The sequence below is a fragment of the Mustelus asterias genome, chromosome 24, assembly GCF_964213995.1.
Source record: "Mustelus asterias chromosome 24, sMusAst1.hap1.1, whole genome shotgun sequence".
NCBI classification, from domain to species: domain Eukaryota; kingdom Metazoa; phylum Chordata; class Chondrichthyes; order Carcharhiniformes; family Triakidae; genus Mustelus; species Mustelus asterias.
In genome coordinates, this window is record NC_135824.1 from 45,686,236 (window position 1) to 45,704,680 (window position 18,445).

At 45.2% G+C, this 18,445-nt stretch overlaps 1 protein-coding gene across 2 annotated transcripts in view; it reads right to left on the reverse strand.

Annotated features, from left to right (window-relative positions):
* supt5h (SPT5 homolog, DSIF elongation factor subunit) overlaps positions 1-18,445 on the reverse strand; it is a 92,105-nt gene that overhangs the window by 59,047 nt on the left and 14,613 nt on the right. Inside the window, exons 2-4 of one of the 2 annotated variants that reach the window (XM_078241638.1) lie at positions 14,659-14,759; positions 12,760-12,955; positions 10,404-10,469 (exon numbers count right to left, since the gene is read on the reverse strand). In XM_078241638.1, the coding sequence (XP_078097764.1) occupies positions 10,404-10,469; positions 12,760-12,955; positions 14,659-14,739 (343 nt within the window). In that variant the 5' untranslated portion in view covers positions 14,740-14,759. Of the gene's footprint in view, positions 1-10,392; positions 10,470-12,759; positions 12,956-14,658; positions 14,760-18,445 lie in introns of both variants that reach the window. The other variant, XM_078241639.1, reaches the window with a different exon arrangement.

Genomic DNA, 18,445 nt, shown 5'->3' on the forward strand with positions numbered 1-18,445 from the left:
TTGTGTGCACCTGCCCTCAGGGAGATGCCCAGCAGAGAATGAGGGGAAAGGGGGAAGGCACTGAGATATTCTTACAGCCAGTCACCCAGCTCGACACCTCACAACGAAACAAGACTGCCAAAAACTCAAGAGACTAGCTGCCCCTTTTCCGAAGCAGCAAATACCCATGGAGAACTCGTGGAATGATAGGAGGGGGAAAACATCACAAGTTGATTTACCCAGGAGGAACTACTGTGGAAGGTCATCAAATAGGTTCAAAGATTTGCACTTTTTCCCAACCCAGCCAGCCTTTCATATTAATCCTGAAAAAACGCTTGAAAACCAGTCCGTCACCACATTAACTGAGAAACTGCTTAGATTTCCAAACCCGAGATATTAACAAGAGCTGGGTTCTAAAGGAAAAGAAAAATTCCATGCTGCCTGGTCACTGGTGGAATCGCCCGCATGTAGAATGAGAAAGGAATGTGGACAATGCAGTAAGCGATTCACCAAGCTGGGAATTCCCGTTGTGGAATCAAGTTAAGGATGCGGAGTAATTCACCAAAGAGAGGAAGCTAAACGGGTGGACATGTAGCCCCAGGCTGCTCTCAAAACTCAACTGACAGATGAAGAGTGGTACTGGTGGAGGCTTTGGAGCGGGATGTCTGTAATCTTTGTGAGTCGTGAATGATGTAAAGAGGATTGAGAGTGGAAGGCTCCATGAATGGAACAGCCACAAACAATGGTCATCCCATGGCAGCTTGCTATTGTATTCTGTTATTCAATTGAAAATGCCTTTTCCTTGCTGGGGAGAGCGGAGAGGAAACTAAGGATGCTTGCTGTGAAAGTGTTTAGTCTCGTTCGGAATAATGTTTTTGAACATGTGCACTGACAACTTGTTCTACCTCCTCATTACCTTTCCCAACTCCTCCGCTGTCTCTGAATTGGCAGACTGCTTGCCTGGATGAGCAGAATTTTCCTACAATTAAATAAGACTTTGGACCCCCCCGACAAATCCTGTCCTCTGGCCCGCTCCACGGCAACTCTCTGAGGCTGAACCAGACTCTGCGCAAACGATGTCATATCTCGTCAAAAGATGAGCTTTTAAGCTCAATTCCACTAAGACTGCCCACTCGGTAATGTCACCAACATCGGTAACTTCAGCTGCTGCTGAAATTCCCAAGTCCTTTGATATTCTAACATCCTCCTGGTCCACACTCTGTAAATCTGAGGCCAACCAGAACTCATACCCTTATTTATACCAAGTCCCTTTCACCCATCACCCCGGTGTTGGCTCCTGGCCAAGTGACAACTCTATTTTAAAATTCTCCTCCTTTTCAAATCCCTCCATGGTCACTCTCTTTGGGCGTATTTTATCATTTTCTGTCCAAGTGCTGGGCAGACTTGAAACAGAGAGCTTCAGATCCATTTTCTGGATCATTTTTAGGCCCCCCCCCATACACAGACTGGCTGCAAAATTTTCAGCGAGTCCGATTCTCGCTGCAGAAGTCTGTGGGCGGGGTTTCACGCGCCCAAAATCCTGCAGCCTCCAACTGCGCATGCGCAGAAAAAAAATAAAATAAAAGAATGCTGCTCCCCTGCCACATCCCTCCCGGGCTGGATAATGCCTCCCACGAGCCCCCATGGACACTGGACACCCCGCTCAATGTTGCTGACCCCCTTATTTCCCACCCCCCACCCAGACCGATCGCGACCCCCTCCACTCCCACCAATTGCAGGCAGAGCGGCAGCAGCCCCCCTTCGCCCCAACGATCATAACCAGAGTGGCAGCGCTCCCCTCTCCCCCCACCGATCACAGGCAGAGTGGCAGGGGCCCCCTCACCCTGGACCCACCTGCACATGGCCTCCATCTCCCACTGACTCCGATGGCTATGACACCTTCCTCTCTCTCCCCTGCCCCCTAATCATCAGAGGACGCCCCCCCCCCCCCCCCCCCCCGCCCCATTAGCACACATGCAAGTGCTCACTTGCCTTCCCTCAATGCTAACAAGCAAACTGCATTTAACTTGCTGGAATGCTCTCCCACACAGCCTGCAGCTGATCTGCCCTAACGAGGGGCAGCTCCATAAAAACCCCAAGGATGGGCAGGCAGGCAGACAGTGAAGGAAAAAATGGCGAAGTCAGCGCCCAGATTCACTGAGAGTGACCTCAGCAGGATGCTGGATGCTGCAGCGGTAAGGCGGGGCACCCTCTTCCTCCCAGCAGGATGCAGACCCAGGGGAGGTGACGGAAAAGCGGCCTTGGAGGCAGTTGCCACCTCAATTAGTGCCATGGCACTGGCCCCCAGAACAGCGAAGCAATGTCGCAAAAAGGTCAATGACCTCATCCGGGCAGCAAGAGAGTACTGAACCCCAACTTGCATCTTCCTCCAAATATCCCCCAGATCCGCTTCTCCCCCACCGCCCCCCCCGGCCCCCAATGCTTCCAGCCCCTGACCCCCAAGCACCTCCTTCCGCCCCCTCTGAGGGCCACCCCCTGATATTCTGCAGGAGTCACGCCATCTTTTTTTTCATGGCTTCTTCTCTCCCCAGAGGAGAAGACTGCCCATAACACTTGTGAGGAGAGGGTGAAGACAGGGGGTGGTGAGCCTGACCTCTGGGTCCCCACCCCCTTTGAGGAGTGGGCGCTGTAGCTGTTCAGAGAGGAGGACATCCGAGCTGTCAGCGACAGCATCGTCGGGCTGGAGTCAAGAAGTGAGCACCTGTCAATCCTCTATTCAATCACTAGGGGGCATGGGTTTAAGGTGCGAGGTGCAAGGTTTAAAGGATATGTACGAAACTTTTGACAAGGTAGGTTGTTGCATAAGGTTAAATCTCACGGGATCCAGGGCGAGGTATCTAAATGGATACAAAATTGACTTCTTAACAGAAGCCAGAGGGTGGGTGTGGAGAATTGTTTTTCAAACTGGAGGCCTGTGACCAGCGGTGTGCCTCAGGGATCGGTGCTGGGTCCAATGTTATTTGTCATTTATATTAATGATTTGGATGAAAATGTAGGAGGCATGGTTAGTAAGTTTGCAGATGACACCAAGATTGGTGGCATAGTGGACAGTGAAGAAAATTATCTCCAATTGCAACAGGATCTTGATTAATTGGGCCAGTGGGCTGACGAATGGCAGATGGAGTTTAATTTAGACAAATGCGAGGTGATGCATTTTGGTAGATTGAACTAGGGAAGGACTTACTCAGTTAATGGTAGGGCACTGGGGAGAGTTACAGAACAAAGATCTGGGGGTACATGTTCATAGCTCCTTTAAAGTGGAGTCACAGGTGGACAGAGTGGTGAAGAAGGCATTCGGCATGCTTGGTTTCATCGGTCAGGACATTGAATACAGGAGTTGGAGTGTCTTGTTGAAGTTGTACAAGACATTGGTACGGCCACACTTGGAATACTGTATGCAATTCTGGTCATCCTATTATAGAAAGGATATTATTAAACTAGAAAGAGTGCAGAAAAGATTTACTAGGGTGCTACCGGTCTTGATGGTTTGAGTTACAAGGAGAGGCTGGATAAACTGGGACTTTTTTCTCTGGAGCGTTGGAGGCTGAGGGGCGATCTTATAGAGGTCTATAAAATAATGAGGGGCACAGATCAGCTAGATAGTCAATATCTTTTCCCAAATGTAAGGGAGTCTAAAACTAGAGGGCATAGGTTTAAGGTGAGAGGAGAGAGATACAAAAGTGTCCAGAGGGGCAATTTTTTCACAGAGGGTGGAGAGTGCCTGGAACAAGCTGCCAGAGGTAGTAGTAGAGGCGGGTACAATTTTGTCTTTTAAAAAGCATTTAGTTACATGGGTACAATGGGTATAGAGGGATATGGGCCAAATGCGGGCAATTGGGATTAGCTTAGGGGTTTAAAAAAAAAGGGCGGCATGGACAAGTTGGGCCGAAGGGCCTGTTTCCATGCTGTAAACCTCTATGTCTCTAGTTTATTTGCACAGAGAGGGTAGTGGGCGCCTGGAACTCGCTGCCGGGGGAGGTCGCGAAGGCAGATACAATAGTGACCTTAAAGGGGCATCTTGACAGATGGGATGGGAATAGAGGCATATAGTCCCCAGAAGGGTAGGGGGTTACAATTCAGATGGGCAGCATGATCGCTGCAGGCTTGGAGGGCCAAAGGGCCCGTTTCTGTGATGTAATATTTTTTGTGCTTTGTTCTATGTTCAATGGAGAAATGTCAAGCCACATTCTGGCATCCCAGATTCCTCTCCCTCCCTTGCACTTGACCTGGTGTCCTGTGATGCAGGAAGAGATCTGGATGCGCCAAGGCCATCTGGACTCCAGGCCCCAACTGCAGCTCCCGCCCACCCTGAGACTGACAGCTCCGAAGACTCCTCGGAGGAAGCAAGTAAAGAGACCCCCGAGAGTGGCACCGTTTTGGCATCAGCTTCCACCTCACAGCTCACCATCCCAGATACTGACATGTCAGTGGGTCCAGTTAGTGGTGAGGCTTCTGGGTCACACTCTAGTGAGCACGACACATCGGATAACGTATATGGGGTGGAGAAGGAAACGTCTGAGGGCTCTGGAACGCGGGGTCCTGCCAGAGGTGAGGACTCAGCTGGCCCCAGGCTACATGCTGGGCCTGAAATCACTTCTTCCTCAGCTGCTGGAGATGCAGCAACAGAGCCAGGGAATGCAGGAGGGTCTGACGGCCACATTGGACCGACTGAGAGGCTGTTAGGAGTCGTCCCAAAGCTTTCAGACAGACCAGCTATTGCCTGTCTTGCGTGGTTCCCAGGCCAACACTGCAAGGGTGGCGTCCATGATGTAAAGTCTGGGGTAGGGATTCCTCACCATTAATAGCAGGCTCCAATTGATGGCTGAGTCTCAGCGGGCCACAGCTGAGGGACTCAACAGCCTTCAAGGTTCTGCAGCCCATGGCTGAGAGGCTCAAGAGCTTGCACGAGACCCAGCGGGACAGCACTGAGACATAGTAGGCTATGGCTGCAGCCCTTGAGAACGTGGCGCAGTCATAGAGGATCATGGCTGAGGGGCTGCAGAGCATGGCCCAGTCTCAAAGAGCATTTGCTGCGGCCACTGACAAGTGGCCCCCTTTATCCCTATTACATCCTCCAACCCCACAGATCCTCTAATTCTGGCCTCTTGAGCATTCCCCATTTCCATTATTCCACCATTGATGACCCATGCTTTCAGTTGTCCAGACCCCAAGCTCTCCCTCCCCCAGACCTTGCCACCTCCTTTAAGATGCTCCTTAAAATCTATCCCTTTGACCAAGCTTCCAGTCTTCTGCCCGAACTGTGTCAAATTCTGCCTGATAGTGCTCCTGTGAAGCAGGACATTTTATTACATTAATGGCACTGTAGAAATACTGTCTTGTAGTTGCTGAATTTCATCAAGCAGCAGTGGAACTTGAACCATTACTTTAACAGCCTACCAACCAAAAAGAAATTAAAAGACAGACAGCCAGATGAATCAATGTGGCACATTATATAAATGCAAATTACAACTTAAAAAAAATCAACTGCAAGCTTACATATATGAATGCACATGGGCTTTGAAATTAACCTGTTCTAATATTAGCATTGGAATATTTCAGAAATTAACTATTTGTACAGTTTATCAGCGTTGACCCATTCTCCGGTGGAACACCCGCTTTTATTCGGATAGAAACATTTACGCAAACTGATTCATTGCAATGGGCAAAGGGATTTTGTTAATGTTTGCATGGCGCAATTTCAAAGCCCTGAATAACTGCGATCCACAGACTAATTTGCGTTAAACTCAAAGCGATATATGGAATCGTGCACGTACCTTCAATTTCTTCTGTTGAGAAGGCAACACAGTAAACAGCCAAACAATACCACCAAAATCAATCACATGGTGAACAGGGAACAAAAAATGTAAGGACAAAAATTAAAACATGGCACATAAGCAGGAATGTATGATGCACGCTCAAAACTGAAACGAAAAATACACAAGGGTAAAATGGACATGTTTTCAAAGAGAATGGTAAAATACTCTTACACTCAGGCATAGACCCAATAAAACTAAACACATTTGATTTTCAAACAACATCCCCATTCATCTATTTGATGATGGCGATTGGAGTCTTGCAGTAAATACTCTGGATAGCTGAAGTATTAAATGCAGCGGGGACATCTACACCTGCCAATGGATACTCCGTGGTAGCAAACAGTGAAGTCCTCCTGTGCCTTGCGGTCATGGAACATCGGTACATTTTTCAGTGGTAACCAGTTAATGAACCGGAATCTTTTTTTAAAAAAATATACACACGCATAAGACTGCCACAAGTCTTGAAGAACTTTGCTCCAGAGCCACCTGGTGGCTAAAACCAACTGCAAAGTTGAACTAGTAACATCCATACAGCAATGTGCATTATTGACAGGGGACCTAAAATCGGGACATTACAGGGCTTGCCGGTAGGAGGAGGTGCACCTTGTTTGCAAGATTTTTTAATGCGTGTATATTTTACCCAAAGCAGCACAGATTTTGCAAAGGCTCTGCCACATCCATTTGGTTAAAGTCTATCTCTCTGCAGCTTTACGGCCACATCGACACCAACTTAATTCCAAAATGCAGACCTACATAGGAAGGCAAAGTACTGGAATCTGAGATTAAGAAATGAACTCTAAATAATCTATTTCCTTTTTGGAATAGAGGTATGAAAGCAGTCTGGTTTTAGGCCGGTACAAATAAATACATAAATATAAAAGTATTGTAAACAATTTAAAGCTTATTTATTAGTGTCACAAGTAGGCTTACATTAACACTGCAATGAAGTTACTGTGAAAATCCCCTAGTCGCCACACTCCGGCGCCTGTTCGGGTACACTGAGGGAGAATTTAGCACGGCCAATGCACCTAACCAGCATGTCTTTCGGACTGTGTGTGTGTGTGTGTGTGTGTGTGTGTGTGTGTGTGTGTGTGTGTGTGTGTTCGGAGCACCCGGAGGAAACCCATGCAGACACATTGTTAGCAGTGCTAACCACTGTGCCACCGGTAATTATGGTAAGCTCATATGGCAAGGATAATATTTTGGGAAACGAGAGATGGAAGTAGATTAAGAGCTGGAAGGGGCAACTAAAATCATTATTGAAAATAAATTTAAAAATCCTGAAGTTTTCTAATTTTTCAGTTTGTGTGTTCTGAGATGGGTCCTTCTACCTTGGACCCTAGGTGTGGGATTTTATTCTTAGGCTGTAGACACACTCTGGTATCTGCTTAACCTATGTTATTAGTCGTACATCTAAATTAGGTTTCACAGCAGGCACTCTACTCCTAAGCAGGATTCCAACCAGCCCCCCACACCACTAACTCTCCCCCCCATTCTCTCTCTCTCTAATACTGACTGATGTCAATGGTGCATTATCACCTACGTCATACATTAGCGGGCCCTATTTGTTAATCTTTTCTTCAACACTCTACATCTTTGATTTCTCTTATTTACAAGCCTGCATTTGTTCCTCTGGGCTCTACTCACTCGATCATGAGCAAGTTGATGGAAAAATTATTCGCCACACTGAAAGTCACCAAGATCATTAGGGAAAATCATACAGTATTCCTTCCCTACAATTTCTTCCCTTCATGCTCTAATGGTGCTGATTTTAGCTGGGGTTTGGCCCCATAGGCTCCGAGAGCCACCTCCAAAACACCCAAGTGTTAATGTTTCTTGTCCAAATTAGTACAGCGAGTGCAGCCACAGCAGCTTTTCTTTATATTGCTTCTTTAAAACAGCCAGACGCCAAGAGTGCTTCAAAGAAATGTTAGTGAAAAGAAAATCTGAGCCACATAAGGAAACACTAAAAAAAGTTTCCAAAAGCTTGATCAAAGAACCAAATATTAAGGAGCATCTTAAAAGGTGGAGAGGAGAGAAGTAAAGGGGTTTGGGAGAGGAACACCACAGCTTAGGGTCTAGGTGACTGAGGCACAGTCTCTAATGGTGGGACAAAGGAAATAGGGGATGCACAAGAGGCCAAAATTGGAGGAATGCAAAGTTGTTCAAGAGGTAGAGAAGGTGGCAGAGAGGGGAGGAAGAGAAGTCATGAAAGGATTTGGCCACAAGGATGAAAATTTTTAATGCAAGGCATTGCCCGACCTGGAACAAAAAGTTCTGCTTATTTTATGGAGAGGCAGGCATAGCTCAGGCCCATACCAGTTCCTGTAGCAACACTTTTTATTTGGAGGAAGCAAGTGAAGTCAAAGGAGGAGTTGTTTACTGTGAAAACAAGTTCCGTCAGGTGGAGGGAGGGTAGTTGGGGCTTCGTTCAGGGAAGAAGTGGAGAATCTTCAGGCCGTCCTGGTGAGGGATGGCAGTGTAGAAACACTGGGCATCCATGATTGAAAGAAGATCGCTAAAGTGACAGAGGGCATTGAAAGAGGTGCAGTGAGGAGAGACTGGACAAGGCAAGAAAGTTGAGGTTGGAAGAAATCAGTTCCTTGGACAAGAACAGGCAGAAGTAATGGGTCCACGAGGATAGTTTTTTATGTGGATCACGGGAAAAGAGGGAGGAGGAGGAAAGCAGGGATGGGCAATGAATGCTGACCTCGCCAGCGAAGCCCATCCCCCTTGAATGAATTTTTTAAAACGGTTGTGTGGAATTAAGGCCTATGCGAGGCTGGTTCTTGCCAGAATCCAATTAGCAATACAACCACCCTCAGTCATTGATGGAAAGACAAAGGAATGTGAAGGCAAAATATCAAGTGCTTTGATCTTAGCAGCAAACCAGTTGCAGTGACGTTGTTCCTAGTCCAGAACTTTATGCCACTGGATGTTGCAAGGAAGCTGTAAATAGAAGGACATGCCAATAGGGAGAGATGAAGCAAGATGCCCGTGTGGAACATAAAAACCAAAGACCAGTTGAGCCAATGCCTTGTTTCTGTGCATAAATTCTATATAATTCCAAGTATAGGTAATGCATAGAATGTGTCATATTGAAAGGTTGCTGGTAACCCAATTTGAAACTTACAATAAGTTAGCAAAACTTAGAATTTTTCTTTAAATTTCACATCCAATTTTTCTAATAAAAGGCCAATTAGTCACTCCATTTGGGATATCTTGATTCGGGTCTCACTTAGATACCAAAAGATAATATTTATATACTCACTGCACCACTTACATGGACAAATACAGGCTCATTGTATAAATGAGGCACAGGATTAGAAATAAAAATAGTGAGATGCTTCTTTTGAAGTGTGTTTTCTTGGGTTCGGTTAAGCAAGCATAAACATTAAGCCAGTCATTTAACACGTAATAAAATGAGACCCCGCAGATGAAACTAACATAATTCAGTCATTTAATCCAGCTCGATACAGCTGAATCACTAACTCACCATCCTTGAAATAAGACAAATCGACCGTGACCTCAAACTGACTTTGTGGTGCACAGTAATTATACAAAGTTGGGTTTATGGATAACTTTTATAAGTATAGATTCTATTTAAGCATATCCTTTCAGAATACCAATCCAATTACTATCGCGCCATTGTTTTACATTCACCCTGAACAAGCAGTGAGGGGACCACATTTAAAATGTTTCACCTGAAAGAAACATCACCACTCTCTTCACCCCAAAATTCATCATCTGCTGCTAGCATTACCACCGAGACATCCCGGTTCCTCTCAGGCTCTGAGCTTCTTCCTCACCTGTGAGGATTCCAGACGTCCCAGTCCACGACAATGCCGTGACTTTACTTCACCCGTGGCAGTGACAGGAAGGCTACCTGGCTCAGTCTAATCTACCTGCTCCCTTCTATTGCCAGCCATAGTTTCCCTCACATCCACATTTCACAGATCATGGGATAAAGCAGGATGAGGAAACGCACAGAGGATGGGAGAGAGAGAGAGAGAGAGAGACAGATGGAAATAGTGACTTATAGAAAAAGAAAGAAATTAGAGAAAATATGTGGGAGAGAAAAAAAAACAATAATAGAAAACACATTGAAAGGGAAGACAGTTACGATATGGGACAGAAGCACAGACACAGTTAAGGGCATATAACTTTAGATATATTTTTTGGGGAGAACAACTAGTTACCATCTCAAGACATAACTCCTGAGTCTAACCCAGGACTAGTACATGAATGAGTTACTGCATCGGTGGACATGATGATTAAACAGACTCTGCCAAATGCTTCTGCCTGTTTATTTAATGTTAACTATGTAAGTTAATGCGGATACTAGCAACGCCCTGAATAAAATGAGCTTCTAACTTGCGAACATAAAATTTTTTGAACTATCACAATTGCATTTTTCAGTTACTGTAAGCGATGAGACTTTACAGATGAAAGCTGAATATTTTATACGACACACATTGGCCTAGCACACAACAAACCAGGAGAGATGGGAAACGCCATGTTTGCGCTAAGTTGTGTATATTTCAAATTGCTGTCAGCAAAGTAAATAAATGTTAGCGCTTGACAAACCTTTCTCAAGGATATCCTCTGCTCCATCCTCCCACTGATCTTCGTCTTCATATTCATCATCCACATCTTTTAAAAGAAGAACAGAGTTCAATGTTTCCTGATATTCAATTAACCATGTTACCTTTTGAAAGAAAACATTCAAGCTTTAATAACCAGCACAGTATCCTTTCCGTCAATCAACTCAGTATGTTTGGGAATTATTCTTAAGGGTGTGGGGGTGGTACCTGTCAAATAAATTATTAGGGGGAATCAATTTAAGCGGAAATGCTTCAAACTAAAAATATTTGTCTCCAAATGAAAATCATATCTGCCAACAGCAGGGTGGACAGACTGAGGATCTACTATCAGGATGGTTAGGGAAGGAGAATAGTCACATTACTAGGCCAGGCCAGAGGCACAGACCGATGATACCGCCGAGTAGCTGGGGAATTTTCATTCAGTTTGTTAAATAAATCTGGAATAAAAAGTTTTTATCAAGTAACCATGACCATGAAACCGAGAGGCGCAGTTGGCTTTTAACTGTCCAGAGTTGGCCTAGCAAGCTACTCTGATGTACAGCAATGGGCAATAAATACTGGCTTACCCAGCCACACCACTTCTCGCCTGGTTTTCGGAAAAGTACGGAGCTTTTCTTCCAGCCTTTCGAATGACTGCTGAATCTTTATGTTAAAAGAGCATGAGCTGCACCCCCCTCGCACCCCCACCAACCACTTAACACTGGAAAGGTTTCAATGAAATGTGTGAATCTTTTAAATTTCATCTGACACACAACTGCAGTCAGACTGCAGCAGATGTGAAGCCAAAATAGCACAAGGCAACAACATGCTGTTGGGCAAATTGTGCCTTCAGGACTTCACATGCTAATTCACAGAATCCCCACAGTGCAGCAGAGGCCATTTGGCCCATCGACTCTCTAACAGAGAACCTTACACAGGCCCTCTTCCTCACCCTATCCCTGTAACCCTCCATCCTATCCCTGTAACCCCACACATTTACCATGGCCAATCCACCTAACCTGCACATCTTTGGACACGAAGGGGCAATTTAAAAGTAAAATTTATTTATTAGTCACAAGTAAGGCTTACATTAACACTACAATGAAGTTACTGTGAAATTCCCCTAGTCGCCACACCTGTTCAGGTCAATGCACCCTAACCAGCATGTCTTTCAGACTGTGGGAGGAAACCGGAGCATCCGGAGGAAACCCACACAGACAGTGACCCACTGTGTTACCGTGCCGCCCGGATTAGCATGGCCAATCCATCTAACCTGCACATCTTTGGGCACTAAGGGACAATTTAGCATGGCCAATCCATCTAACCTGCACATCTTTGGGCACTAAGGGACAATTTAGCATGGCCAATCCATCTAACTGGCACATCTTTGGGCACTAAGGGACAATTTAGCATGGCCAATCCATCTAACCTGCACATCTTTGGACACTAAGGGACAATTTAGCATGGCCAATCCATCTAACCTGCACATCTTTGGGCACTAAGGGACAATTTAGCATGGCCAATCCATCTAACCTGCACATCTTTGGGCACTAAGGGACAATTTAGCATGGCCAATCCATCTAACTGGCACATCTTTGGGCACTAAGGGACAATTTAGCATGGCCAATCCATCTAACCTGCACATCTTTGGACACTAAGGGACAATTTAGCATGGCCAATCCATCTAACCTGCACATCTTTGGACACTAAGGGACAATTTAGCATAGCCAATCCACCTAACCTGCACATCTTTGGAGTGTGGGAGGAAGTCAAGAGCACCCGGAGGAAACACACACAGACATGGGGAGAACGTGAAAACCCCACATAGAAAGTCACGTGTGTGCGTTGACATGAAGTTTTATGTCAGCAAGTATGGACAGTATAACTGGCTCACTGAAATAAAATGCATCTTTTCCCTCTCCATAGTTTTGTCCTTCCCTTTCAATAATCAGATAAGCTAAGCATGTCCTTTATTACACATCAGTTTCAATCCAGTGAGCAAGCTCACTGGGAAATGATGCAAAGTCCAGTGAACAAATTCCAAGGATATTATAAAATGTAATTCATTTTAGGGGGTTTAGTACAATATCAAATCTCAAGCACAAAGCTAACAAGTTTAAAACAAGTCATTTGAAACCACGAAACTGTTTTGTCCCTTCACAATAACCATAACCACTTAAAACACGTGACATTCTCTCACAAAAACATGACAACTCAAACAAAATAAAGACTATTAAACTGAAAAGGTACTCTGCAAACATTCACAGACTCTAAATAATGCAACTCAATAATAAAACAAGATGATCAGTACCCCCATTTCAGGCATGTAATCATCGAAAAATACAAGTCGAGTTCTGTACCAGCTTCATCCAAGATGAATCCTCCGTGCCGTGGTTTCTTCTTGGGTCGGTCATCATCTTCTTCTTCATCATACTCTTCCTCTTCCTCTTCTTCCTCCTCCTCTTCCTCCTCCTCATCAACTTCTTCAGCCTCCTCTTCTATCTCCCCTTCTCCCTCTGCTTTCTCACTGCCCCTGCTGGCTTGCTCCTCCTCTTCCTGGGTGACAAGGAGGCAAAACAGGTTAGTGACAGGATAAACACGCCTTAAATTAAGGGGCAGCACGGAATCTGTCAACAAATCAGAATTAAGAGGCTGCAAACATCTGGATCGGTGGAGCAGACCAAGACCCTTCTCCTGGAAAACAGAGAGGGCCTGACAGATCTCTTCATTCAGACGTTTGATAAGGAGGGGTACGCACAAAATGTTTCCACTTGTGGGCGAGACAAGAACAACAAGTATAGATACAAGATAGTCACTAATAGATCAAATAAAGAATTTGGGAGATACTTCTTTACACAGAGAATTAAAAAGTCACACAGTTTATTTATTTGGTGTTTAAATATGCTGTCCAATCTACACAATGCTTGAAAACATCCTAATGTTGATTTCAGAGATGCTATATAATCAAACTGGAGAAACACATATATTCTACGACAGGTGAAGCTGCCATCGACATGTTCTGTCTGTGTGATAAAACACCAGCACCATAATTACACATTTTGCCCTTCCAAACTGGAGTTATATTTAGGAGGAAGGTTGAGCTGCATGGCATTTGTGAAATACAAGTGGCTCTATTGTAAAAGCATTTGAGAAGTGTTTCAGCGGTGAAAAGTGCACTTTGCTGGTGGTGAGGGAAAGCAGAGACAGAATCATAGAATCCCCTACAGTGCAGAAGGAGGCCATTCAGCCCATTGATTAAAGCACAGGTAAAGAGACGGACTTTTAGGAGGCTTTGAAAGGATTTATGGACAGAATTCCAAAGGACAAGAGCATAAGGGCTGGTATCTGATGACGGACTGGATGCAGGAGTGAGCCAGCAATAATGTGGGGTCTGGGGAGCTCAGAGCGCAGGTGGCAACGTAAAGCTGCAGGAGATTTCCCCAGACAGTGTGTTGAGCCAATTTGATGATGAGAAAAAAGAACCTTAATCATTCAACAGGGGCGAGTGACGCAGCAGATCCTGGAAATACACCAAGTTAAGGAATGTGGAGACCATTGTGTGGGAAAATGGGATAGTGTGGGAAGGCACACCCGGGGTAGAAAATCAACCATGATCTTACTGAATGGTGGAGTAGGCTGAAGGAGCTGCTATTTCTCATGTTACGCTCTTACTTTATCCCATTTAGAGACCTCCGACAACGCATAAACACCACCACAGGAATTCCGTTTGCTCATTGAAGAATTTGTGAAGTGCTAATTAATAAAGCACCCAAAGTTCATAAATCAAAAAAACATGATTTGCATTTGTATAGCACCTTCCATCATCACAGGACATCCCAAAGCACTTTACAGCCAATGAAACACTTTCGAGATGTAGTCACTGTTGCAGTATAGGAACATGGTAGATAATTTGTAAGCTCAGACAATGATAAATATTGGCCAGCACACCTCCTCAAAATGCTACGGGATCCTTTACATCCACCTGGTTTAATATCTTATCTGAAAGATCACACCCTTGATGGCATGTAGCACTCCCTCAGTACTGGAGTGTCAGCCCGGATTTTTATGCTCAATCCGTGGAGTGGGATTTGAACCATCCGAATCAGAGCAAGAGCACTACGACTGAGTCAAGTGTTCAAATCCAGCCAGACGTACAAACCGCAGGAACTGAGGGGTGGGGCATTTTAGTCATGAACTTTAAGTACTTAATTTTCTTCAAATACAGAGTAATCAGCGCACATTTGCACACTCTCAAGTACCTCATTTTCCTCCTGCTCTTCTGCCTCGCTGCTGCGGGAGCTCTCATCATCGGTGAAGTTGCTACCTTCGCTGTCAGACATCCTGGGGTCTCAGTGAAAGCCTGAAGTGGAAAGGAAACTTAAAATTAGTCGCAGGATTTATGCAAACTTCCTACTTCGATGCTTCAGTGGTTTATATTCAATATTTCACTTGAACACAAAAGAACTTCAGATGGGGGGGAAAAACCTAGAAGTTGAAGGCTCTTTCAAACAGTGCATACCTAAGCGGCACACAAAAATAGAAGACAAACGTTAATTTCGACACTGGACAAAAACAAATTTGTCCCCACAGGCAGAATTTGAGGACATGAAAGAGAACCAGTTAACTGTTCAGGTCAGTGAGCTTTAATCAGAACTGACATTTCAATTTGATTCATCAGATTTTCCAGCTGAATGGAAACATTTCTGGATTCACTCAGTGCACATCTTATCGGCACATCACAGCTCTCAAGATCTGGGTAATATTTCATGGGGCTGCACGCAAACTTTAAAAATAATTCACTGCTTTGAGATGCCCTGAGGATGTGCTATGGTGCTCTTGTAAAATAGAGTGTCTACTGGGGCAAGAGAAGCAAAGGGATCAGAGGTTACAGATACATAAACCGCGAAAACCAAAGACAGAGTTTAATAAAACCACAACAAACATCAACAAAGCACCACAGTTCATGACAAGGTTAAGTGCGAGAACTTGGCATTGTTCACTTGGAGCACAGAACACAGAAAACCTACAGTGCAGAAAGAGGCCATTTGGCCCATCGAGTCTGCACCGACCACAATCCCACCCAGGCCCTACCCCCATATCCCTACATATTTACCCACTAATCCCTCTAACCTATACATCTCAGGACACTAAGGAGCAATTTTAGCACGGCCAATCAACTTAACCCGCACATCTTTGGACTGTGGGAGGAAACCGGAGCACCCGGAGGAAACCGACACAGACACGATGAGAATATGCAAACTCCACACAGACAGTGATCCAAGCCGGGAATCGAACCCAGGTCCCTGGAACTGTGAAGCAGCAGTGCTAACCACTGTGCTACCATGCCGCCCCAAAGGAGACAGAGGGGAGATTTGATAGAGGTGTACAAGATAGCTTTAGATAATGTAGGCAAAGGAAACTACCCCAACTGGCTGATGGCACAAAGTCTAAGGGACAGAGATTTATGTGAAGACGGTCTTTTTTGCTGCAGTAAGTGGTAGTGACCTGGAGTGCACTACTGAAGAAAATGGTGGAAATGGAAAGGAACAAGCATTTTAAAAGGAAATTAGATGGATACCTGAAGGAAATAAACATGCAGTACTACAAGAGATACAGTGGAGGAAGGGACTGACAGAATTACTCTACCGAGAACCAGCATGTGCTCGATTTGCCAAATGAACACAGGAACTAGCCAGTCGTCCCTCCAAGCCTGTTCTGCCATTTCATAAGATTGTGGCTGCTTTGACTGTGGCCTCAGCACAACTTTCCTGTCCACGTAGAACCTTGATAAGGCAATATTTGGACGTACAGTGCACACTCTTTGGGTGCCAGTCCAGTAACCAAGGTTAGAGTAGAGTTTAAGTGTCACAAGTAGGCTTCCCTAGTCGCCACACTCCGGTTCACTGAGGGAGAATTTAGCACGGCCAATGCACCTAAACAGTACATCTTTCAGACTGTGGGAGGAAACCAGAGCTCCCGGGGGAAACCCACGCAGATACAGGGAGAACGTGCAGACTCCGCACAGTCATTCAAGCTGGGAATCGAGCCTGGGTCCCTGGCGCTGTAAGGCAGCAGTGCTAACCACTGTGCTGCCGAGAGAGCTGGGACCAGTAACCAAGGTGGGATAACTCTCTCTCTATTTCATACAACATTGATTAAACTTTACCTCACTCGGTCTCAGTTATACGTTACACCGATTATATTTTTTTACCTCAGCCTCTCACCTTTGTTTGCCTTTCTATTTCGAGATGACTAAAATCCTTTATCCCTATTGGCCGTCAAATCATTCCAGCACCCATCATCATAGTCACTGCCCCACGTAATAGGCACCACCCACCAAAGTTGTGTTTTCCCCCATTTATCAGGTACCTGGATTGAAAACTACCACTGAACACACGGTGCTACAACAAAAAGCTACAATATCAAATCAACTAGCTGTCTGCTCACAGCTGCCAAGCTTTGAGAGACCACATACAAGACTCCACAAAGCCAACAGGAGCTGCCCTGTTGGTCTATCCATCATAAGCTACATTTAGCAGTATGTTTTTAACCTCAGCCCCACTCGATTTTATATTACAATTATTATATTTCACCTCCGTCTCACTTTGGTTTTTCTTTAAATTCTGCGATGTCAAACCTCTATTATCCCTAGCTGTCTCTAAACCTTGTCCCATTTTTAAATACAACCATGATTATACTTTACTTCAATCTTTCTCAATCCTACATAGAACATAGAACAGTACAGCACAGAACAGGCCCTTCGGCCCACGATGTTGTGCCGAGCTTTATCTGAAACCAAGATCAAGCTGTCCCACTCCCTATCATCCTGGTGTGCTCCATGTGCGTATCCCATAACCGCTTAAATGTTCCTAAAGTGTCTGACTCCACTATCACTGCAGGCAGTCCATTCCACACCCCAACCACTCTCTGAGTAAAGAACCTACCTCGGACATCCTTCCTATATCTCCCACCGTGAACCCTATAGTTATGCCCCCTTGTAATAGCTCCATCCACCCGAGGAAATAGTCCTTGAACGTTCACTCTATCTATCCCCTTCATCATTTTATAAACCTCTCTTAAGTCTCCCCTCAACCTCCTCCGCTCCAGAGAGAACAGCCCTAGCTCCCTCAACCTTTCCTCATAAGACCTACCCTCCAAACCAGGCAGCATCCTGGTAAATCTCCTTTGCACTCTTTCCAGCGCTTCCACATCCTTCTTATAGTGAGGTGACCAGAACTGCACACAATATTCCAAATGTGGTCTCACCAAGGTCCTGTACAGTTGCAGCATAACCCCACGGCTCTTAAACTCAAACCCCCTGTTAATAAAAGCTAACACACTATAGGCCTTCTTCACAGCTCTATCCACTTGAGTGGATATTTCACTGTTCTTAGAACCATAGAAACCCGACAGTGCAGAAAGAGGCCATTCGGCCCATCGAGTTTGCACCGACAACAATCCCACCCAGGCCCTATCCCCATATCCCTACATATTTACCTGCTAATCCCTCTAACCCTCATATTTACCCGCTAATCCCTCTAATCTACGCATCCCAGGACACTAAGGGGCAATTTTAGCACGGCCAATCAACCTAACCCGCACATCTTTGGACTGTGGGAGGAAACTGGAGCACCCGGAGGAAACCCACGCAGACACGGGGAGAATGTGCAAACTCCACACAGGCAGTGACCCGAGGCCGGAATTGAACCCAGGTCCCTGGAGCTGTGAAGCAGCAGTGCTAACCACTGTGCTACCGTGCCGCCCCTTTATGTTATATTTATGTTCTTTATGTTATATTGGCCAGATCTAAGCTCAGTCCCTGTTGACATTACAATGATTGTTACCTCAATCTCTCAATTTTATATTCTCATCAATGCATCCTAAACACATCACTGTGCGTGTGAAAACCTTAAACATATCGACTGTAGACCTGATCACACTGCAGTGTGTGGCTCCATCCATCAATTCAATCCACTGATAAATCAGAAACCATGCATTGTATCAAATTGTTTTTAGGAATAATAATTCTAACACGCCTCTTAACCC